Source organism: Gigantopelta aegis, chromosome 13, assembly GCF_016097555.1.
Source record: "Gigantopelta aegis isolate Gae_Host chromosome 13, Gae_host_genome, whole genome shotgun sequence".
Classification (NCBI taxonomy): domain Eukaryota; kingdom Metazoa; phylum Mollusca; class Gastropoda; order Neomphalida; family Peltospiridae; genus Gigantopelta; species Gigantopelta aegis.
In genome coordinates this window covers 38,805,644-38,830,696 of record NC_054711.1, presented here as the reverse complement: position 1 = coordinate 38,830,696, position 25,053 = coordinate 38,805,644, and the positions used below count along the sequence as shown (strand labels likewise).

At 39.9% G+C, this 25,053-nt stretch overlaps 1 protein-coding gene across 1 annotated transcript in view; it reads left to right on the top strand.

The window, feature by feature from the left end:
• Positions 1–25,053, top strand: part of LOC121387419 (kinesin-like protein KIF9) — a 41,710-nt gene that overhangs the window by 12,540 nt on the left and 4,117 nt on the right. Inside the window, exons 8-18 of the mRNA XM_041518529.1 lie at positions 4,637–4,714; positions 7,208–7,276; positions 8,184–8,288; positions 9,361–9,416; positions 11,642–11,732; positions 15,745–15,920; positions 17,577–17,792; positions 20,940–21,025; positions 22,194–22,316; positions 22,951–23,130; positions 23,872–23,990. Coding sequence (XP_041374463.1) covers positions 4,637–4,714; positions 7,208–7,276; positions 8,184–8,288; positions 9,361–9,416; positions 11,642–11,732; positions 15,745–15,920; positions 17,577–17,792; positions 20,940–21,025; positions 22,194–22,316; positions 22,951–23,130; positions 23,872–23,990 — 1,299 coding nt within the window. The remainder of the gene's footprint in view (positions 1–4,636; positions 4,715–7,207; positions 7,277–8,183; positions 8,289–9,360; positions 9,417–11,641; positions 11,733–15,744; positions 15,921–17,576; positions 17,793–20,939; positions 21,026–22,193; positions 22,317–22,950; positions 23,131–23,871; positions 23,991–25,053) is intronic.

The following is a 25,053-nucleotide window of genomic DNA, read 5'->3' as shown; positions in this document are numbered from 1 at the left end:
CACGTGTGTAACTACATACATTTACAATACATTTATAAACTTTATTACCCCAGATCACTGGCAATGTCAAGGTTGGGGTGCCTTGAGTCATCATCTTACAAATGTACAATCATAATAAAATTATAACTTATTTCATATATACATGTACATATATGCACACATACACATACATATAGATACACACACACACACACACACACACACATACATATATATATATATATATATATATACATACACACATACATACATATACATAGACATACACATATACATACATATACATATACACACATACATATACACATAACCATATGTCTGATGCCATATAACCGTAAATAAAATGTGTTGAGTGTGTCGTTAAATAAAACATTTCCTTCCTTCCTATGTTCCTCACCAAAAAGACAACAACAACAAAAAGTCCGTCCATGATGTATATATATATATATATACATCTTTTATGTTGCTACTCGATGGTCGTGTCTGCAGGTGGTGGGTTTCGGGGGTCATGTCACAACCATAATATGAAATTCACTCACCATAGTCTATATGCTACAGACCCCCTTCCTGTTACAATTCCTGCACACATGCCTGCTAGTCTGAGAATTGTGACTTGCATCATGTGTATTGTTGGCGTTAATGTATGTTGAAGTGGTGTCGTTAAACAAAACACTCTTAATGTATGTTGATGGCATTAATGTGTATTCAGTGGCGTAGTATGGGCGGGGCCACCGGGGCGGTTGCCCTGGGTACAAAATTCAGGACTGGTGGAAGGGACTCGGGGAGTGCTTAACGGTCCACTGGTTAGGGTGTACAATACAACCCACGCTACACCACTGTGTGTATTGATGGCATTAATGTGTATTCAGTGGCGTAGCGTGGGTGGGTCCACAGGGGCGGTTGAAGGACTGGTGGAAGGGACTCGGGGAGTGCTTAACGGTCCACTGGTTAGGGTGTACAATACAACCCACTCTACACCACTGTGTGTATTGATGGCATTAATGTGTATTCAGTGGCGTAGCGTGGGTGGGTCCACAGGGGCGGTTGAAGGACTGGTGGAAGGGACTCGGGGAGTGCTTAACGGTCCACTGGTTAGGGTGTACAATACAACCCACGCTACACCACTGTGTGTATTGATGGCATTAATGTGTGTGTATTGATGGCATTAATGGTATTCAGTGGCGTAGCGTGGGTGGGTCCACAGGGGCGGTTGAAGGACTGGTGGAAGGGACTCGGGGAGTGCTTAACGGTCCACTGGTTAGGGTGTACAATACAACCCACGCTACACCACTGTGTGTATTGATGGCATTAATGTGTATTCAGTGGCGTAGCGTGGGTGGGTCCACAGGGGCGGTTGAAGGACTGGTGGAAGGGACTCGGGGAGTGCTTAACGGTCCACTGGTTAGGGTGTACAATACTACCCACGCTACACCACTGTGTGTATTGATGGCATTAATGTGTATTCAGTGGCGTAGCGTGGGTGGGTCCACAGGGGCGGTTGAAGGACTGGTGGAAGGGACTCGGGGAGTGCTTAACGGTCCACTGGTTAGGGTGTACAATACAACCCACGCTACACCACTGTGTGTATTGATGGCATTAATGTGTATTCAGTGGCGTAGCGTGGGTGGGTCCACAGGGGCGGTTGAAGGACTGGTGGAAGGGACTCGGGGAGTGCTTAACGGTCCACTGGTTAGGGTGTACAATACAACCCACGCTACACCACTGTGTGTATTGATGGCATTAATGTGTATTCAGTGGCGTAGCGTGGGTGGGTCCACAGGGGCGGTTGAAGGACTGGTGGAAGGGACTCGGGGAGTGCTTAACGGTCCACTGGTTAGGGTGTACAATACAACCCACTCTACACCACTGTGTGTATTGATGGCATTAATGTGTATTCAGTGGCGTAGCGTGGGTGGGGCCACAGGGGCGGTTGAAGGACTGGTGGAAGGGACTCGGGGAGTGCTTAACGGTCCACTGGTTAGGGTGTACAATACAACCCACTCTACACCACTGTGTGTATTGATGGCATTAATGTGTATTCAGTGGCGTAGCGTGGGTGGGTCCACAGGGGCGGTTGAAGGACTGGTGGAAGGGACTCGGGGAGTGCTTAACGGTCCACTGGTTAGGGTGTACAATACAACCCACGCTACACCACTGTGTGTATTGATGGCATTAATGTGTATTCAGTGGCGTAGCGTGGGTGGGTCCACAGGGGCGGTTGAAGGACTGGTGGAAGGGACTCGGGGAGTGCTTAACGGTCCACTGGTTAGGGTGTACAATACACCCACGCTACACCACTGTGTGTATTGATGGCATTAATGTGTATTCAGTGGCGTAGCGTGGGTGGGTCCACAGGGGCGGTTGAAGGACTGGTGGAAGGGACTCGGGGAGTGCTTAACGGTCCACTGGTTAGGGTGTACAATACAACCCACGCTACACCACTGTGTGTATTGATGGCATTAATGTGTATTCAGTGGCGTAGCGTGGGTGGGTCCACAGGGGCGGTTGAAGGACTGGTGGAAGGGACTCGGGGAGTGCTTAACGGTCCACTGGTTAGGGTGTACAATACAACCCACGCTACACCACTGTGTGTATTGATGGCATTAATGTGTATTCAGTGGCGTAGCGTGGGTGGGTCCACAGGGGCGGTTGAAGGACTGGTGGAAGGGACTCGGGGAGTGCTTAACGGTCCACTGGTTAGGGTGTACAATACAACCCACGCTACACCACTGTGTGTATTGATGGCATTAATGTGTATTCAGTGGCGTAGCGTGGGTGGGTCCACAGGGGCGGTTGAAGGACTGGTGGAAGGGACTCGGGGAGTGCTTAACGGTCCACTGGTTAGGGTGTACAATACAACCCACTCTACACCACTGTGTGTATTGATGGCATTAATGTGTATTCAGTGGCGTAGCGTGGGTGGGGCCACAGGGGAGGTTGAAGGACTGGTGGAAGGGACTCGGGGAGTGCTTAACGGTCCACTGGTTAGGGTGTACAATACAACCCACTCTACACCACTGTGTGTATTGATGGCATTAATGTGTATTCAGTGGCGTAGCGTGGGTGGGTCCACAGGGGCAGTTGAAGGACTGGTGGAAGGGACTCGGGGAGTGCTTAACGGTCCACTGGTTAGGGTGTACAATACAACCCACGCTACACCACTGTGTGTATTGATGGCATTAATGTGTATTCAGTGGCGTAGCGTGGGTGGGTCCACAGGGGCGGTTGAAGGACTGGTGGAAGGGACTCGGGGAGTGCTTAACGGTCCACTGGTTAGGGTGTACAATACAACCCACGCTACACCACTGTGTGTATTGATGGCATTAATGTGTATTCAGTGGCGTAGTGTGGGTGGGGCCACCGGGGCGGTTGAAGGACTGGTGGAACGGACTCGGGGAGTGCTTAACGGTCCACTGGGGTGTACAATACAACCCACGCTACACCACTGGTGTACTCAGTGGTGTAGCATGGGTGGGGCCACCGGGGCGGTTAAGGACGGTGGAAGGGACTCGGGGAGTGCTTAACGGTCCACTGGTTAGGGTGTACAATACAACCCACGCTACACCACTGTGTGTATTGATGGCATTAATGTGTATTCAGTGGTGTAGTGTGGGTGGGGCCACAGGGGCGGTTGAAGGACTGGTGGAAGGGACTCGGGGAGTGCTTAACGGTCCACTGGTTAGGGTGTACAATACAACCCACGCTACACCACTGTGTGTATTGATGGCATTAATGTGTATTCAGTGGCGTAGTGTGGGTGGGGCCACCGGGGCGGTTGAAGGACTGGTGGAAGGGACTCGGGGAGTGCTTAACGGTCCACTGGTTAGGGTGTACAATACAACCCACGCTACACCACTGTGTGTATTGATGGCATTAATGTGTATTCAGTGGCGTAGCATGGGTGGGGCCACCGGGGCGGTTGAAGGACTGGTGGAAGGGACTCGGGGAGTGCTTAACGGTCCACTGGTTAGGGTGTACAATACAACCCACGCTACACCACTGTGTGTATTGATGGCATTAATGTGTATTCAGTGGTGTAGTGTGGGTGGGTCCACAGGGGTGGTTGAAGGACTGGTGGAAGGGACTCGGGGAGTGCTTAACGGTCCACTGGTTAGGGTGTACAATACAACCCACTCTACACCACTGTGTGTATTGATGGCATTAATGTGTATTCAGTGGCGTAGTGTGGGTGGGGCCACAGGGGCGGTTGAAGGACTGGTGGAAGGGACTCTGGAAGTGCTTAACGGTCCACTGGTTAGGGTGTACAATACAACCCACTCTACACCACTGTGTGTATTGATGGCATTAATGTGTATTCAGTGGCGTAGCGTGGGTGGGGCCACAGGGGCGGTTGAAGGACTGGTGGAAGGGACTCGGGGAGTGCTAACGGTCCACTGGTTAGGGTGTACAATACAACCCACTCGGTCCACGCTACACCACTGTGTGTATTGATGGCATTAATGTGTATTCAGTGGCGTAGTATGGGCGGGGCCACCGGGGCGGTTGAAGGACTGGTGGAAGGGACTCGGGGAGTGCTTAACGGTCCACTGGTTAGGGTGTACAATACAACCCACTCTACACCACTGTGTGTATTGATGGCATTATTCATTATGTAAACACGTGATATATCTTTCAGGTTTCTACTCTGAGATTTGCGACTCGCATGATGTGTCTTATGTGTGAACCAGCCGTCAACGAAGTCTACGATCCAGCGGTATTTTATATTAAATGGACATGCCTGAGTTTGCTGCATTGTAATATGTTTCCGACTAATAAAATATTTCTACAGTTAGACTTACATATTAAATATATTTTCTCGTTTAGAATATCAGTGTCTGTATATTCAATGTGTTTTTGGTCGTGTTAATATTTGTAAAAAGCCCAAACTGGATTTTGTCTTCAAATAATTTCGGATGTACGAAAAAACCATATTTTAGGAAATAAAATAAAATTTAACCTACATGTAGTACAAATATTAGAAAGATCAGAAACACGTTTAATATACAGCCACTAATATTTTATGCAGAAAAATATATTTGATATGTAATTACAATCGTTAAAAAGTCTCTGTCAATAACATCTTAAAAATTGCAGCAAACTCAGGAATGTCCCTTTAACAATTCTATATTCATCACTGTCTTCTTGTACATTGTGCAGTGTGCGATTTTGAGGAGAGTCCGGGAGCCCGAGGCTCGCAAAAATTATATAGGACTCTCTAGATTGGTTAGCATACGAGCCCGCATGACTCATAAAAATTATTTGTACAAATTACATTGATTCTTCATAATGACACAGTCAACATATATCTTAAAATCCTTGGAAACCACAGTCTTGAATAGCGATCTTTTCCATGGTTTCATGCAAAATATTTAGCGTATCTTCTTTTCTACTGGAGATGCACAGAAGGACTCGCTGTGTTGGTGGCGGGCTCTAAATTGCAAACAGGGAGTCCTTAATTATGACACTTAAATTTTTTAAACCAAAATCGCATACTGTTGTACATCATATTTTAGTTAAAATATAGAATATAAAACATTATTAATATTATAATAATTATAATTAAAGATTGTCTGTTATTTCTTTTATGTTCATTGGGGTAGGAACAAAAAATATCTTCTGCAAATTGTGTGAATTGGTGAAGCCGTTCTCACATAAGTTTACATATGATTTTTGTTGTTCATACCCAGATGAACGTAAAAGAAATAACAGACAGTACTTATAATTAAATTTGAATCATACTTGCTAATAATTACACTAAAAGTTCATACTTTATATTGATTTATTTTTGGTCTGTAAACTATGATGCCCATTAAGACAATTAACTTGCTCATATAAAACGACGTCATCAGATAGATGTTCCCTGACAATGTTATTTTTACGTTCATCGAGAATTGCACAAACTCCTGTTGCTGCATCTGGACCAATGGGATGATGTTATATTGTAAAGAATGTAACAGAAATTTAATTATTTATACATGTATTTATATAAAGAATACTACTAATGTTTTATACCAAGTCATATCTGGGACGTAGTGAGCGGGGGGAAAGTATTATAGAAACTAAAGAAAATTCTCTTCTTAGCCGTTTAAGGATTTTTAGACTATTAACTACTCAGTTGCCCCCCCCCCCCACCCCACCCCCCCACCCCACCCCAAGTTACGGCCCTGCATATATACTGGGGCTGCAGAACATAGGGGAGGTGGCTGCTAGGTCATGGTGCCTCCCCCCCCCCCATCCTTTCCCTGTTACTGTTCTCGGGGCATTGGAAATGCTGTTTTTTAACACCTGAAATAAAAACATTGCTTGGGGTGGCATGCATGCCTCTGACCCTCCCTAACAAGTCCAGATCCTTGCATACATGTATTTTCATCTCCCAGCCCATCTAACTGACATTGACCCCCCCCCCCCCATTTTCAAATACACACTGCAGGTCATGATATAGATATATCCAGTCAACCACCAGAAGTGTTCTCTTCCTTCACAGCTTGTTCTTTGATGACAAGCTCATGGTAACCCCGCCTATGTTTCAAGAGCCTGCAAAGTATTCTGTTTTTTTTTTTTTATCCAGTGTAATATGTTTATCTTTGCTTGTTATATTTTACACCATCTGTATCATATTGGCTATACTACCAAACAGATATATTGAGTTCCAGACGAATCATGTACACATTTTTCTGGATTCTGAACTAATATTGTGTTTAGAATGATGGAAATAACATGGTGAAAAGTTTTTCAGGCCAGCTAATTTTGCCCGAATATTTCCATACTGTTTGCCCGATTACGAATATTTGCTCCAGAACTAGGGGGAGTGAGCAGTTAACCCCCCGCTGACCCCCTCCCATCTCACATGCTTATGGATATAAAAGACTCCTTGCTGCTAAAACTATATGTCAGAAAATGTTGTCAAATGTTTGACATTCAGTGGCTGATGATTAATGAATTAAACAAAAAACTCTTAACTTTTACATCATCTGTATTTTATGATGTATTTAAACCGTACCCTTAGTCATAATGCTAGCTATATTTTATACTAAATATTTAAATGGTATATTTCTAGTCAAAGCAGTATTTGATATCTTGTAGTATTGACATTTAAAAGTTCTTATTAATGATTTATTAGTGTTTTTTTGTGCTGTTAATTGTGTTTGTATGTTTTTTTCTTGGATATATATGCTAAAGACTTTTGTGTATTATTCTTTGATTGAAGATTCTTGTAAAGAAGTTACAGAAAGAAATTGCTCATCTGAAGCAAGAATTGGCTATGCATGATACACTGGTAAGTATGTGAGCTAGGTCTTATTAGGAATTTGTTTGTAATATATTATTTAATACTGAGTGAGCTACCATTTTATAAGGTAGCACGTACTTTATATTCTTGTTTGAAGAATCTTAACAGCTGTAATTACACCAGTTTGCAATGTTTGGGGTCAAATTTTCTTTTAGCATAAATTATTTTATTTTATCAAGTGAACCTTTTTTATTACCATTTAAGGCTACTATCATGTGGGTTTAGCATTTCAGTGGGGGGGGGGGGGTTATTCTGGAACTTATTTGAAAAACATAATAGATATAATTACATAATTTTGCAACATTTGAGGCACATTTTTTTTTGACAAATACAGAGCAAACAGGTTGTGTGCAGTGGGAGGGTTTTGAGGGTCGAAACCCCCTCCTGCTCAAGCAAAATTTTATTTTTTCTCAATATATTTTTTGAGTGGAGCATGATTCACTCCCCCCATCACTATAAAGTTCAATCGCCACAGTCTAGACCATCCTGCTAAAATATCACACTGGCAAAATTATTTGACCAAAACAATCTTATTTGGTCTCCCCATGCTGAATTGGGCTATTTCTCGCTCCAGCCAGTGCACCACGACTGGTACATCAGAGGCTGTGGTATGTGCTATCCTGTCTATGGGATGGTGCATATAAAATATCCCTTGCTGCTAATCAAAAAAGAGTAGCCCATGAAGTGGCGACAGCAGGTTTCCTCCCTCAATATCTGTATGGTCCTTAACCATATGTCCTACGCCATATAACCGTAAATAAAATGTGTTGAGTGCATCGTTAAATAAAACATTTCCTTCTTCTATTTGGTCTTCAATGGGTGGTTCAACCGACCCACTCTCTCGACTATACATGCAGGCCTGCTGTGAGTGTGTTTTTCTGTCTGTCTATTTCAGACTAATCGCAGTCAGATTTTGTACGACCCACTGTCGGAACAGCAGAAATACGAAGTGAAGCAGCAAGTCCGGAAATACCTCGACGGAATCCTTGAAGACATAGACGTAAGTTGTTTAGAAGCATTTATTATTACACATATGGTTTAAAATATCTTGCTACATATATCATCCTGATTATTATTGCCCATACCATCAAGATAAAGTGGGAAAATACAATATTTCTGTAACCGTTTATTATAGACCATATGGGTAATACATAGAGGATAATAAACGAGTTACCAGTTATTATCAAATTTATGTCCCGATTGAAATAATTTTCAGTTGTCACGAGCTTTAGCGAGTGACAAATGAACATTATTTCACTCGGGACATAAATTTGATATAACTAGAACCGAGTTTGTTATTCTATTTATTACCTCAGCTATTTTTTTTTCTTCTAAAAACCTTTATTTTCCACGCACATGCACGAAGGCCAACCTGTATAGAAATGATGTAAAACACTAAATACGCACTGTTCTGAGAATTACTATAACATTGTAATTTAATCACGTTCATAGATAATTAAAAAAACACACACGTTCTCTTTATTCTGCTTCAAAATCTATAATGAATTGCATTCAAATGACATTTTGTTATTAATTTAACACCAAAAACAGAGACCCGTAAACGCAAACTCTTTACACTACATGACGTCATTTTGGGTTTGTCAAATCGTAATGACGTCATATTTAGTACCGACAAAGTCATTGGTTTGTAAGCGTCAAGTTGTCCTATAGTATTGTTCGTTAAACCAATGCAGAATATTTCTCAGGGAAAATATTTTCCCTGTTATGAGTGACCGCTGGGGTAATAAAAACAATTATAGCCCAATATGAGCTAAACAATCTGGGCTAATATTAGGCCTCTGTTTATAGAAAATTTGCATAACCCATTTATCGGTTATGCAAAAACAACTTCAGTAAACCATTTCCTTTTTGTATAACCTGTTATGTCCACATAAATGATATTCTTAATTTAATGTACTTAAGAAAAATAGGTTCCGCAAAATTAAATTTACATGCATGACGTGCAAATGAAGTAATTTTTCGAGGTCAAAATATCGATACAATATGACAGTATATAAACAAATATATAATCGGCTTGTGTTCATATATCTGTTTATTATTTTTCCTTACAGATTGTAAATCTTCGTCAGATTCAGGGAACATTCGAAGCCTTTAAAGAGGTTTATTAGTGAGTATCATTATATTATTAGTTTTAGTAGCAGATCCAGCAGGTGATTTTGGGTGTGTGTGTGTGTGTGCACCACCTCAGAACCTCTGGCAGGCAGGTCCATATTGGTGACCTATATAAGAACAGATTGGGCTGAATTTATGAAAGATGCAGGCAGGCCCATATTGGTGACCTATATAAGAACAGATGGGGCTGAATTTATGAAAGATGCAGGCAGGCCCATATTGGTGACCTATATAAGAACAGATGGGGCTGAATTTATGAAAGGTGCAGGCAGGCCCATATTGGTGACCTATATAAGAACAGATGGGGCTGAATTTATGAAAGGTGCAGGCAGGCCCATATTGGTGACCTATATAAGAACAGATGGGGCTGAATTTATGAAAGATGCAGGCAGGCCCATATTGGTGACCTATATAAGAACAGATTGGGCTGAATTTATGAAAGATGCAGGCAGGCCCATATTGGTGACCTATATAAGAACAGATGGGGCTGAATTTATGAAAGATGCAGGCAGGCCCATATTGGTGACCTATATAAGAACAGATGGGGCTGAATTTATGAAAGATGCAGGCAGGCCCATATTGGTGACCTATATAAGAACAGATTGGGGCTGAATTTATGAAAGGTGCAGGCAGGCCCATATTGGTGACCTATATAAGAACAGATGGGGCTGAATTTATGAAAGGTGCAGGCAGGCCCATATTGGTGACCTATATAAGAACAGATGGGGCTGAATTTATGAAAGATGCAGGCAGGCCCATATTGGTGATCTATATAAGAACAGATGGGGCTGAATTTATGAAAGATGCAGGCGTTTGTGCAGGAATTTTAGCATGGGATCCGGGTCTAGAACGTGGTGACCAAAGTCTATAGGGGGTTGAGTAAAGCTCACCTGGAAAATATAGTGAGTAAAAATTAAGAAATATGCTCGAGCACAGGGAGGTTTAAAACCGTTTTAACCCCCAAAATTCTCCCCTGGCACACGTTTCTGAGATGATTATTACATATTTATTTTAGATGTGTTGAAGTTTTAAACATGGAAATAATAAGGCATTTATCATAAATCAGTAAATATACAGTGAAACTTCTCAAAACCGGACCCTCTGTAAACAGGAATTCACCCCAAACCGGACATTTTTCACGGTCCTTTTTTAAGAATCAGTACAAAACTTAACCTCTCTAAACCGGAAACCTCTTAACACCGGACATTTTACTTGGTCCTGAGGGTGTCCGGTTTAGAGGGGTTTCACTGTACATGGCTGTTTAGGAAAGTTACATGTGACTAATGAAAACATTATTTTTTATAAATTAATTTGGCCTACTGGTATTAAGTTTTAAATCAATGTAAACTCACCCACTCCTGAACTTCACAAGTCTCTAATACAACTCTAGCATATAAAAAATATTTTTGTTCAATTTACTGAAAATTGACACAGGCCGTGTGCAGGGGGAGGGTTTTGGGAGTCGAAATTCCCTTGTAGTGTAAGCAGAATTTCTTTTTTCTCGATATATTTTCCAGGGGAGCATAACTCGACCCTCCTTTAAACTTCGGTCACCACAGTCGAGACCCCCCCTGCTAAAATTCTTGCACACATGCTTAAACATGACAGCTCAGCAAGTACCAAACTATTTTTCGTTTTTGAGGGGTACAAACATGACCATACCCCTACCCTTCCATCAATAAATGAGGGATGTGAAAAACAGCACTGATGCCCCCAATATTCCTGGATATTCCCCAGTATAGTGTCAGTTTTAATGTCAGTTTTAGTGTTATTGATTACCATGTTTTACATCAGGGCTGCATTCAACCGCTATTTCTCTCTCCAGCCAGTGCACCACAACTGGTACATCAAAGGCCGTGGTATGTGCTATCCTGTCTATGGGATGGTGCATGTAAAAGATCCCTTGCTGCTAATCGAAAAGACGGCAGGTTTTCTCCCTCAATATCTCTGTGGTCCTTCACCATATGTCCGATACCATATAACCGAAAATAAAATGTGTTGAGTGCATTGTTAAATCAAAATCATTTCCTTCCTTTAACCAGACCGAGAGGAAAAACATCTGCTAGACTGGTTTATGCGCTTCACGGTAAAACAAATGGCTACATTGGGAACCAATCAAATACTTCGCGAACCTTAGTGAAAACATTTGCTGGCTGAACTGGCAGTTTATTGGGAGTGTTTATAGAATATGTAAAAAAAATTCTTTTTCTGTCTTCACAGCCAGATGGAACAAACTGTGGAGGAGAAACTGCGACAGAAGTACACACTTATAGATAAGACTGACTCCGCAGCCATTGCCGCTGCTCAACAGGTACTTTCTGTCAGTTGTTTAGAAAATAATACTTTAAATTAATTGTATTTTGCAACATAATGTCTATCAGTCCTTTAGAAAATAGTACTTTAATTGTAGTTTACAACATAATGTCTAGATTGGTCCTTTAGAAAAAAAGTACTTCCTTTGTATTGTACAACATAATGTCAGTCCTTTAGAAAATAGTACTTTCATTGTATTTTACAACATAATGTCTATTAGTCCTTTGGAAAATAGTATTTTCATTGTATATTACAACATAATATCTATTAGTCTTTTAAAAAATGGTACTTTCATTGCATTTTACAAGATATTTTCTATACAGTATAAGTTCTTTAGAAAATATTACTTTCATCATAATGTTTTGCAACATAACAAACAGCTAGAAAGGAAAGGAAGGGAATGTTTTATTTGACAATGCACTCAACACATTTTATTTACAGTTATATGGCGTCAGAAACAAACAACAGTTTCTGCTGCTTACAATTTTATGCCTATTAGTCCTTTAGAAAATAGTACTTTCATTATATTTTACAACACGATAAATTTCAATCTCGTCCAACTATTTATTAATCTCAGTTCTGCATAGACAACATGCTTGAACCTTCCTTGAATGTTAAAAATAAGTAATTATGATATATATCTTTGTGTATCTTTTACTGGCCTCGGTGGCATCTTGGTTAGGCCATCGGTCAACAGACTGGTAGGTACTGGGTTCGGATCCCAGTCGAGGCATGTTGAGTGCGTCGTTAAATAAAACATTTCTTTCTTTGTGTATCTTTGTGTTGAGGAGTGGGACATAGCCCAGTGGTAATAAGCGCTTATCTGAGATTGATCCCTGTCGGTGGGCCCATTGGGCTATTTCTCGTTCCATCCAATGCTCCACACTGCATGGTGTAGCAAAGGCTGTGGTATGTTTTATCCTCTCTATAGGATGATGCTTATAAAATAATCCTTGCTTCTGATCAAATAGAGTGGCAACAGGTTTCCTCTCTAATTTAAATTATCTCTGTGGATATGGAAATGTCCAACTGTAATTAAAATATATATCAAGTGCATTGAGTTCCATCAAATGCTCCACAACTGGTTGTGATATGTTCTCTCCTGTCTATAGGATGATGCTTATAAAATATTCCTTGCTTCTGATCAAATAGAGTGGCAACAGGTTTCCTCTCTAATTTAAATTATCTCTGTGGATATGGAAATGTCCAACTGTAATTAAAATATATATCAAGTGCATTGAGTTCCATCAAATGCTCCACAACTGGTTGTGATATGTTCTCTCCTGTCTATAGGATGATGCTTATAAAATATTCCTTGCTTCTGATCAAATAGAGTGGCAACAGGTTTCCTCTCTAATTTAAATTATCTCTGTGGATATGGAAATGTCCAACTGTAATTAAAATATATATCGAGTGCATTGAGTTCCATCAAATGCTCCACAACTGGTTGTGATATGTTCTCTCCTCTCTATAGGATGATGCTTATAAAATATTCCTTGCTTCTGATCAAATAGAGTGGCAACAGGTTTCCTCTCTAATTTAAATTATCTCTGTGGATATGGAAATGTCCAACTGTAATTAAAATATATATCAAGTGCATTGAGTTCCATCAAATGCTCCACAACTGGTTGTGATATGTTCTCTCCTGTCTATAGGATGATGCTTATAAAATATTCCTTGCTTCTGATCAAATAGAGTGGCAACAGGTTTCCTCTCTAATTTAAATTATCTCTGTGGATATGGAAATGTCCAACTGTAATTAAAATATATATCAAGTGCATTGAGTTCCATCAAATGCTCCACAACTGGTTGTGATATGTTCTCTCCTGTCTATAGGATGATGCTTATAAAATATTCCTTGCTTCTGATCAAATAGAGTGGCAACAGGTTTCCTCTCTAATTTAAATTATCTCTGTGGATATTGATATGTCCAACTGTAATTAAAATATATATCAAGTGCATTGAGTTCCATCAAATGCTCCACAACTGGTTGTGATATGTTCTCTCCTGTCTATAGGATGATGCTTATAAAATATTCCTTGCTTCTGATCAAATAGAGTGGCAACAGGTTTCCTCTCTAATTTAAATTATCTCTGTGGATATGGAAATGTCCAACTGTAATTAAAATATATATCAAGTGCATTGAGTTCCATCAAATGCTCCACAACTGGTTGTGATATGTTCTCTCCTGTCTATAGGATGATGCTTATAAAATATTCCTTGCTTCTGATCAAATAGAGTGGCAACAGGTTTCCTCTCTAATTTAAATTATCTCTGTGGATATTGATATGTCCAACTGTAATTAAAATATATATCAAGTGCATTGAGTTCCATCAAATGCTCCACAACTGGTTGTGATATGTTCTCTCCTGTCTATAGGATGATGCTTATAAAATATTCCTTGCTTCTGATCAAATAGAGTGGCAACAGGTTTCCTCTCTAATTTAAATTATCTCTGTGGATATTGATATGTCCAACTGTAATTAAAATATATATCAAGTGCATTGAGTTCCATCAAATGCTCCACAACTGGTTGTGATATGTTCTCTCCTGTCTATAGGATGATGCTTATAAAATATTCCTTGCTTCTGATCAAATAGAGTGGCAACAGGTTTCCTCTCTAATTTAAATTATCTCTGTGGATATGGAAATGTCCAACTGTAATTAAAATATATATCGAGTGCATTGAGTTCCATCAAATGCTCCACAACTGGTTGTGATATGTTCTCTCCTCTCTATAGGATGATGCTTATAAAATATTCCTTGCTTCTGATCAAATAGAGTGGCAACAGGTTTCCTCTCTAATTTAAATTATCTCTGTGGATATGGAAATGTCCAACTGTAATTAAAATATATATCAAGTGCATTGAGTTCCATCAAATGCTCCACAACTGGTTGTGATATGTTCTCTCCTGTCTATAGGATGATGCTTATAAAATATTCCTTGCTTCTGATCAAATAGAGTGGCAACAGGTTTCCTCTCTAATTTAAATTATCTCTGTGGATATTGATATGTCCAACTGTAATTAAAATATATATCGAGTGCATTGTACAATAAGATGGGTGGGACGTAGCCCAGTGGTAAAGCACTTACTTGATGCACGGTCTAGGATCGATCCCCATCGGTGGGCCTATTGGGCTATTTCTCATTCCAGCCAGTGCACCACAACTGGTATATCAAAGGCTGTGGTATGTGCTATACTGTCTGTGGGATGGTGCATATAAAAGATTCCTTGCTGTTAATCAAAAAGAATGGTCTATGGAGATGAGGCAACACATTTCCTCTATAACTATCTCTCTGGATATGGATATGTCCATTATTATATAACTCTTATTATTACCCCAGTAGGCACTCATAACGGGGAAAATAAAAATCATATTTTCTCACTGAGAAATTATCATGCATTGGTTTAACGTACACTACTATTGGATGATTTGACACCAACAAACCAATCACCTTGATTGGTACTAAATATGACATCATCACGATTTAGCAAAGCACACACAATGACGTCACGTAGTTAATTAAAGCGTTTGCATTTACGTCTTTCTGGTTTCAGTGTTAAACTTGTAATAAAATGGTAGTTTAATGCAATTTATTATAGATTTGTTTTTTTTACAGAATATATAGAACTTTGGGTTTTGAAAATTATCTGTGAACCGTGAATAAAATACAAAGTTAAAGCAATACCCAGAACAGTAAAGTAGTTTACATCATTTCTATATACATGGACGTGTAGCCGATGTAATTATATTGAAAATAAAGGCTTTTAAAAAACCAAATAGCTGGGGTAATAAATAGAATAACAAACTGTACTAGTTATTATAAAATTTATGACCCTTGTGAAATAATTTTCACTTGTCAATCGCTAAAGCTCGTTATAAGTGAAAATTATTTTACTCGGGACATAAATTTGATAACAACTGGTAACTTGTTTATTTCCCTCTATTTAAAATATGTTGAGTGCGTTGTAAAATAAGACATTTCTTTCTTGTACACGTTATTTCAGGCTGGGATCAGTATTGCAGACGACGGGTCACTGGTCGGAGAATCGGACGGGTCGGGTTTCGGTGTCGGAACTGCGCCCAAGTCTTTGAAGGCAGAACCATCGGCTGTGGTGCAGCTAAAGAAAAAGGAGCGAGAGAGAGACAGGAAGAAGAGAGAGAGAGTTGCTACTGTCCAGAGGTATCACTGGCATTCAGTGTCAAAACATTAATTGTAATGTAATCGGAGTATGTTGGTAATTGCAGGAAACAAAATCCTTTAAAAATACTATAAAAGGATACATAAAATGCCTTTAAAAAGTTTTACCATTGTTTGACAACCCAATGGCTGTTGTATTTTTGTGCTGGGTTGTTGTTAAATATTTATTCATTCACTCACTCACTCACTCACTCACTCACTCACTCACTCACTCACTCACTCACTCATGCCTTTAAAAGTTATAACATTTGGTTGAAAACTGCATGAAGCCGAGGACATGGACAAAAAAAAGAGATAAAAAGTCAGATTTTTATTGTGGTTTACATAATAACCGTACATAGTTCAGAATTCATACAGAGTTATAGTATTATACATAATTATGAATGATCCAACATAAATTGTACACACCTACCCTATCTACAATCAAACCCCACTTAGAATTATTAGTTAATTGTTGAATGGTCCCGAATTGTCAACATAGGCATTCATTTGGAAGTGCCGGGGGCATTGCCTCCAACCCAACTAGAAAGTGTATTCATTGCCCTTCCTACTCCCCAATTGAAAAGTAAATTAATATATTTCACCCCCCCCCCCTCCCCTTCTAACCTCCCCCCCCCCCCCCCCACAGTTAAAGTTAAAGTTAAAGTATGTTTTGTTTAATGACACCAGTAGAGCACATTGATTTATTGATCATCAGCTATTGCATGTCAAACATTTGGTAATTTTTACATATAGTCTTAGAAAGAAAACCCGCTTCATTTTTTTCATTAGTAGCAAGGAGTCTCTTTTTTTTTTTATGCACCATCCCACAGACAGGATAGCACATACCATGGCTTTTGATATACCAGTCATGGTGCACTGGCTGGAACAAGAAATATAGCCCAGTGGGCCCAGCGATGCATCAAGCGAGTGCTTTACCACTGAACTACGTCCCACCCCCTATAGTCTTACAGAGGAAACCTGCTACATTTTTTTTATTAGTTGCAAGGGATCTTTTATATATGCATCATCCCAGAGACAGGACAGCACATACCACAAACCTTTAATACACCAGTCGTGATGCACTGACTGGAACAAGAAATAGCCCAGTGGGCCCACCAACACATCAAGCGAGTGCATTACCACTGAGCTACGTCCCACGCCCTTATATAGTCGTACAGAGGAAACCTGCTACATTTTTTCATCTTTTATATATGCACCATCCCAGAGACAGGACAGCACATACCACAAACTTTTAAAGGCATACTATCACAGATTTAAGAACCTCATTTCTCTAAAAATGGATAATAAATGAAAATTACATTAATATTTGAAAACCAAATCTAGCTATCGCATCACCTTAACTGAACCACAATGGAGTGAAATTCATGTCAACCCTGTTGACAATATCAGTTTTTCAATTATAGACCATTGCCATAATTCAATTATATTTACGAAATATCATTAATAAGTGGAGTATGGTGGCTGCATAGATGGTTGAATAAAGTACATTTAGGGACAAATCAAATTTATATATTTTTAGGTGACACTTTGTTAGGCTATTTAATAGGTCAGTAGTCTGTGACAATATGCCTTTAATACACCAGTCATGATGCAGTGACTGGAACGAGATCTTAACCAATCAAAACCATTTTTCAGTCCCGTTCCGGGTGGCAAGTCTGGCTCCAGCCCGTCCGGGAGTGCGAAGGGTGAGCGCGACAAAGACCGTGAGCGTGAGCGTGACCGTGAGCGTGACGCAAAGTCGCCGCAGACGTCGCTGGACCGTGAGCGTCGTGTTGTGGACAAGGACATGGAGGAGTCTGCGTCGTCGGTCAGCTCCATGGGGGTCCGTGTCGAGAAGCTGCAGAGACCAAGGTCAGTCGACACGATCTCTTAATTACTCTCTAGTTTCTTCTTCTCTTTCTCCTTCTTCTTGTTGTTTTAGAGCTGTCATTGATCATGCATTCGATGTGGAGTTTGGATGTGTTGTAACTAGTACTTGAGTTCTTGGGCACGGGCAGAGTCCAGCAAGACTTGAGTCTGTTCGCAATCTTTTACTCTCTCGTTTCTTCTTCTCTTTCTCCTTCTTGTTGTTTTAGAGCTGTCATTGATCTTGCATTTGATGTGGAGTTTGGATGTGTTGTAACTAGTACTTGAGTTCTTGGGCACGGGCAGAGTCCAGCAAGACTTGAGTCTGTTCGCAATCTTTTACTCTCTCGTTTCTTCTTCTCTTTCTCCTTCTTGTTGTTTTAGAGCTGTCATTGATCATGCATTCGATGTGGAGTTTGGATGTGTTGTAACTATGGTCTCCATGAGTACTCGAGTACTCGGACACCGGCTGCATCAAGCAAGACTCGAGTCCATTCACAGGACTTGAATACCCATGCAAGGTGGCCCTGTTTTGCTCCATTTGCCAATCATTGCTTTGACATACAGGAGACAGGGCTGCAAGAGCACTCTCATTAAAAAAAAAAAAAAAAATTAACATCATTTTGCCATATTTGCTTGTTGCCTGTTACATTATAGGGTTATGAGACATGGAGGGAAAAACAAAAGTGGAATGTGTGGAATGCAATACAATGGCATGATTTGGCATCCATGTTCAGTGCTGGAATTAAGATGCATAATGCTATTTTACTTTATTCCTCAGTCTCATTTTCATCTAGTCAGGTACTCGGGTCCGGGTCGAGTTTGACCCTCAAGTAACTCGATTCCAATATTTTGCACTCGTGGAGGCCCTAGTTGGAACATACCGCTGTTTGGAATATACCACTGTTTGGATCAAGTCTTGTTTGTATGGTGGCCAAAAACCTGTTTCTCCATTTGGCCAGTCTTTTATCATTGCTTTGACATACAGGAGACAGGGCTGCATGCAGTTTGTAAACCCTATGGAAACATTTATAGGGTGTGGGATGAGTTCTTTTATAGATGTTTTTCATGACATACGAGTCTCAAGAAGGTCAAGTGAGCATTAGTAAGATTGATTTTCTTGAGACTAACGTATGAACCATATTGTTAACAACTACGATAAATTACTCTCCTACCTTTAATTACCATTAGGTTGTCCCCACACTTTGTTCAAACACAGATCATGAAAAAACCCATTACAGTGACTGCAGATTCCACATACGAGACCACCGATGTCGACTTCGCAGAGATTGCATTGGGCAAAATACATGCATTTTTTTTGCCGTCTGCCATTTTGGCTTGTTTATGGAATACTCTTCAAGAGGGACAGAAGCCTCCTAAGTATGTGACATAAATAATCTTATGATGAGTGCTTTAACCTTAGCACATGTCATGACGTTTTTAGATTACGTCATATCGACACACCCCACTTGAAAAGTATTCCATAAACAAGCAAAATGTAACAGTTTGGTTTAGACTTTGGTGTCAGAAAAGCCACCTATAGAAAAGGAAGAGGTCTAGAAATATTTTCTAGTGCATTTAGTCTTGAAATCTTAGAATAATGATTGGATAAAATTCTTGGCATCTTATTTTTTAAACTGATGTTGCTCCTTCTCTCACCTGAGATGTATTGCATCATGTCTTGTTTTAAATAAGGTCTCACTACACAGTTCACTGCTGAGTGAGAGTTCATTGATCACAGTTCACTATAGTTCCCAATTGTGACATAAGTTATGGTTCACATATTCACTTCTAGGAAATGGAGAAGAATTAAAAAAATATGTATATTTAATGGTAAGCCTTCTGGCTGTATTTTGCCCATGTTATTTTGTAGTGTTGTGCATTGACCTTTTGGGACATGGGTGTATAGCGCAAAAGACAGCTGGAATGAATCTATTAATGAACTACCTGTTCGGACTGGTACTACAGCCAGATGCAGTCATATAGCAAAAAACTGAGATGGAAATGTTCTCAATTTTGTCATGAAAATAAATGCTTACATAATGTATGTTCGCAATGGTGTATGTTGTTAGTACCAACGAGAACTCGTTCTATTGGCAATCTTCGTTTGAAGTTGGGCAATTTAACATGGGTTTCAATGGCATATGACATCTGCATGTGTAGTGAGACCTAAGCAATAGTTAACAACAGCCATCTAATGCTAATTAACCAATGAAATAAGTGTATTACCAGCAAGGCACATGCCAGGCATTTATTGTAGCACCTTTCTACCAGTTGATTGCCCTATAGTGCTATGAATCCGAATTTAGTTTTTTGAAAAGCTGAGAAGTGATAGTGAAAAGTGATATTTGGATTCCTTAAAATAATTGGTGTTAAGAGAGGAAGTGTCATTTGTTCAAACATTAAGGGGCATGATATTTCACACCGATTGGATTGCATGCAGGGACATGATATTTCACACCGATTGGATTGCATGCAGGGGCATGATATTTCACACCGATTGGATTGCATGCAGGGGCATGATATTTCACACCGATTGGATTGCATGCAGGGGCATGATATTTCACACCGATTGGATTGCATTGCACACCGATGGATTGCATGCAGGGGCATGATATTTCACACCGATTGGATTGCATGCAGGGGCATGATATTTCACACCGATTGGATTGCATGCAGGGGCATGATATTTCACACCGATTGGATTGCATGCAGGGGCATGATATTTCACACCGATTGGATTGCATGCAGGGGCATGCACAGACATGACTGCACTCAATTCCCTGGAAAAGGAAAATGATTAAATATCTAATGAAATAAAATACAAAATATGTAAAAGCTGATACATTTAATTCAGATGGAATTCGTGCTTTTCAGATACCATAATTCTAAATGTTGAGGTTAATCTTTTGTGAATTTTGGGGGACAAGGCTAGCATGGAATTCAAACACAAGCTCAGTATTTGGTGTCACTAAGTATTATTTAGTTCATTATTACATCTCATACCTGGACCCTGTTTTAAGATGATCTCAGCACAAATGGTAGTGATGTAATGTTTTTAAAGTTTTTATATAATATATTATACATGTATATATATATATATATATATACAACATGTATATATATATTTTTTTTTTTATTACTTGTTTTTAGCACTCCTCCAAGCAGAACATCAGCATTTGAAGAATTTAAGCAAGAAAAAGGCTCAGAAATTAACCGCATTTTGATTGAGAATAAAGGTTCGTATTTTGTGAAATATACTCATGTTTAAAGTTACTGTGCTTGTATTGTACGTGGTATATAACACACGTTGAATTTCAAATCATTTTCAAAAAATTATTTCTTGGTCATTCATATAAACATTATGGATAATTTTACACATTTATGGCGACATCATTTCATCATCTTTGTCCAATTTCAATCATTTACCATCTTTGCATTTGGTTTGAGACCATTTTAATTGTGCACAGGAACTTCTCTCCAAGATTATATAATACAGTAATCTTGTGTGGCAGTCAGGTCAGGTCATAAGGCTTAACATGCACATTCGGAGCAAGCTGTTGTAGCGCACGCCTGTCATGGGCGCAGGTGTTGACTTGCACCAGCTCCCATGAGGGATGCAGGATGAGGGACTGCCCACGCTGGCAAGTGCAAGAGAGCACCAGCAGCCCGACCCAGGTCGGGGGTCACTGCATGTGGTCAGAACTACATGTATTTTTGTGCTACATAATAATTAATGGCTTTACGGATTGATCCCTGTATATATATTATCGGGCTATTTCTAGTACCAGCCAGTGCTCCACAACTGGTGTTAAAAAGGCCATGGTATGTACTATCCTGTCTGTGAGATGGTGCATTTAAGCAATCCCTTGCTGCCAATAGAAAATAACAGCTCACTGTGTGTAAGCTGCAACTGTCGTCTATTATTATCTGTGTGGTCCGTAACCATATAATACACGTACATGTATGTCCAATATTATATAACCGTAATTAAAATGTGTTGAGTGTGTCATTAAATAAAACATTTCTGTCATTCTTTTGTTCTCTTTCTTTCTTTCTTTCTTTTCAGTCCAAATGTCCATAAATGTATGAGATGAGGAAGGGGGTGTCAGAGGGAGCAACTGCCTCCTATATCCTATTGCTTAAGCAAAATGAGCTGGTCTAAAACCTTTCCACCATGTATTTCCATCATTCTACCAACAATATTAATTAATAGTCCACAGAAATTGTGTAGTGCTTTCTTTGGAACCTTATATACATGTAACTGTTTGGCAGTGATGCTAATGGGAATAAATGTTGTCATCCAGATTTAGACAAGAAAATATCCTGCATGTCCCCCCTAAAAAGAAAATGGGATCCCATTTGCCTATGCAAATTATGTCTTATGAAGATATCGCAATGTTTCAGAAATCCTGGCCAATAAGAAGAAGGCGTATGCGGACTTGGCGCGCCAGATAAACAACATCAAGGTGGAGATTGACGGCTCCAAGATGAAGCTCGATCAGCTCAAGGCCGAGAGAGAGGCCAACGGTAAAACTAATACTTTTATAGTCTCCCACCTCCAGAATTAATTGTAAAGTTTTTAAAACACTTTGACCTCTATTCAAAGTTTTAAAATATACTTGCCTTGATTTTATGTATATTATAATCTTCACCCACAGCTCCTTACATTGTGGTTTTATATAAATATATATAAATAATACTTTCATATACTTACCATTTGTGACACCCAATAGCCGATGTGTATTTTTGTGCTGGGGTGTCGTTAAACATTCATTCATTCATTCATTCAGGCCCACTTACTGTTTTGTGGGCCCTTGTTATCTTAGTGCTATGAAATCGTAACCCCATGTCGGTCGTTTCAACCAGTGCTCCACAACTGGTGTAACAAAGGCCGTGGTATGTACTATCCTGTCTGTGGGATGAAGCATATAAAAGATCCCTTGCTGCTAATTGAAAAGAGTAGCCCATGAAGTGGCGACAGCGGGTTTCCTCTCTCTATATCTGCGTGGTCCTTAACCATACGTCCGACGCCATATAACTGTAAATAAAATGTTTTGAGTGCATCGTTAAATAAAAACATTTCCTTCATTCATTTCATTATCAGCGAGTTTTACTTGCAATGATTTTAATCTGTGTTTTATTTGTAACTGTTTTAATTCAGGCCTTCAGTACAACGAGGATGGTGACATCATCATCAGTGAGGCGGAGTTTCTCGAGATTCAGACCCTGAAGAACCTGAAGGAGCAGTACCGGATGAGTTACGACGATCTGAAGAATCTCAAACTTGAAGTCCAGTACTGTCAGAACCTCGTCGACCAGTGTCGCCAGAAGTTAATACAGGGTGAGACTTTCAGTACTCATTTCAAAATGGGCGGGACGTAGCCCAGTGGTACAGCGCTCGCTCGATGTGCGGTCGGTTTGGGATCGATCCCCGTCGGTGGGCCCATTGGGCTATTTCTTGTTCCAGCCAGTGCACCACGATTGGTATATCAAAGGCTGTGGTATGTGCTACCCTGTCTGTGGGATCGTGCATATAAAAGATCCCTTGCTGCTTATTGAAAAGAGTAGCCCATGAAGTGGCGACAGCGGGTTTCCTAGCTCTCAATATCTGTGTTGTCCTTAACCATATGTCCGACGCCATATAACCGTAAATAAAATGTGTTGAGTGCGTTGTTAAATAAAACATTTCTTTCTTCCTTCATTTCAAAATCTCAACATTTATGTATAATAACAATAATACATTATTATATATAGTCCGGGTTTAAGTTGGAGGCCAAAAGTTAATTATTAGCAATTATGTGAATTTGGTCAGAAAATGTGTTTCCAAATTCATAATTATATTAACCAAGTGAAATAAGTATTTATATCAGTTTTATACAATCGTGTGCTTTGTTACATGATTTCTACCAATTGTGTGCTAATTGTTACATGTTTTCTACCAATCACGGTTTTTGTTACATGTTTTCCACCAATCACTTGTTTTGTTACTTGTTTTGTACCAGTCGTGTGCTTTATTACATGTTTTCTACCAATCGTGTGCTTTGTTACATGTTTTCTACCAATCGTGTGCTTTGTTACATAGAATTTGACACGTGGTATACGGAGAGTTTCATTGGTCCGACTGACGACCCTCAGACCAGTCAGAGAGCAGGTTATGGACAGAGACTGGGCAACCTAATTCCGTTCAACCCAAACAACATCGTGAGTAAACCTTCATTTTATATTAACCTTCTCACTACTCCAGTCACTTTATATTAACCTTCTCACTACTCCAGTCACTTTATATTAACCTTCTCACTACTCCAGTCACTTTATATTAACCTTCTCACTACTCCAGTCACTTTATATTAACCTTCTCACTACTCCAGTCACTTTATATTAACCTTCTCACTACTCCAGTCACTTTATATTAACCTTCTCACTACTCCAGTCACTTTATATTAACCTTCTCACTACTCCAGTCACTTTATATTAACCTTCTCACTACTCCAGTCACTTTATATTAACCTTCTCACTACTCCAGTCACTTTATATTAACCTTCTCACTACTCCAGTCACTTTATATTAACCTTCTCACTACTCCAGTCACTTTATATTAACCTTCTCACTACTCCAGTCACTTTATATTAACCTTCTCACTACTCCAGTCACTTTATATTAACCTTCTCACTACTCCAGTCACTTTATATTAACCTTCTCACTACTCCAGTCACTTTATATTAACCTTCTCACTACTCCAGTCACTTTATATTAACCTTCTCACTACTCCAGTCACTTTATATTAACCTTCTCACTACTCCAGTCACTTTATATTAACCTTCTCACTACTCCAGTCACTTTATATTAACCTTCTCACTACTCCAGTAAACCTTCACTTTATATTAACCTTCTCACTACTCCAGTCACTTTATATTAACCTTCTCACTACTCCAGTCACTTTATATTAACCTTCTCACTACTCCAGTAATTTTTGAGGGTCAGGATGTAGCCCAGTAGTAAAGCGCTCGCTCAATGCGCGGTCAGTCTGAAATCAATCCCAGTCGGTGGGCCCATTGGGCTATTTCTCGCTCCAGCCAGTGCACCACGACTGGTACATCAAAGGCCGTGATATGTGCTGTCTTGTCTATGAGACGGTGCATATAAAAGATCACTTGCTACTAAAGGAAATAATGTAGCGGGTTTCCTTTCTAGGACTATATGTCAAAAATTACCAAATGTTTGACATCCAATAGCTGATGATTAATAAATTGATGTGCGCTAGTGG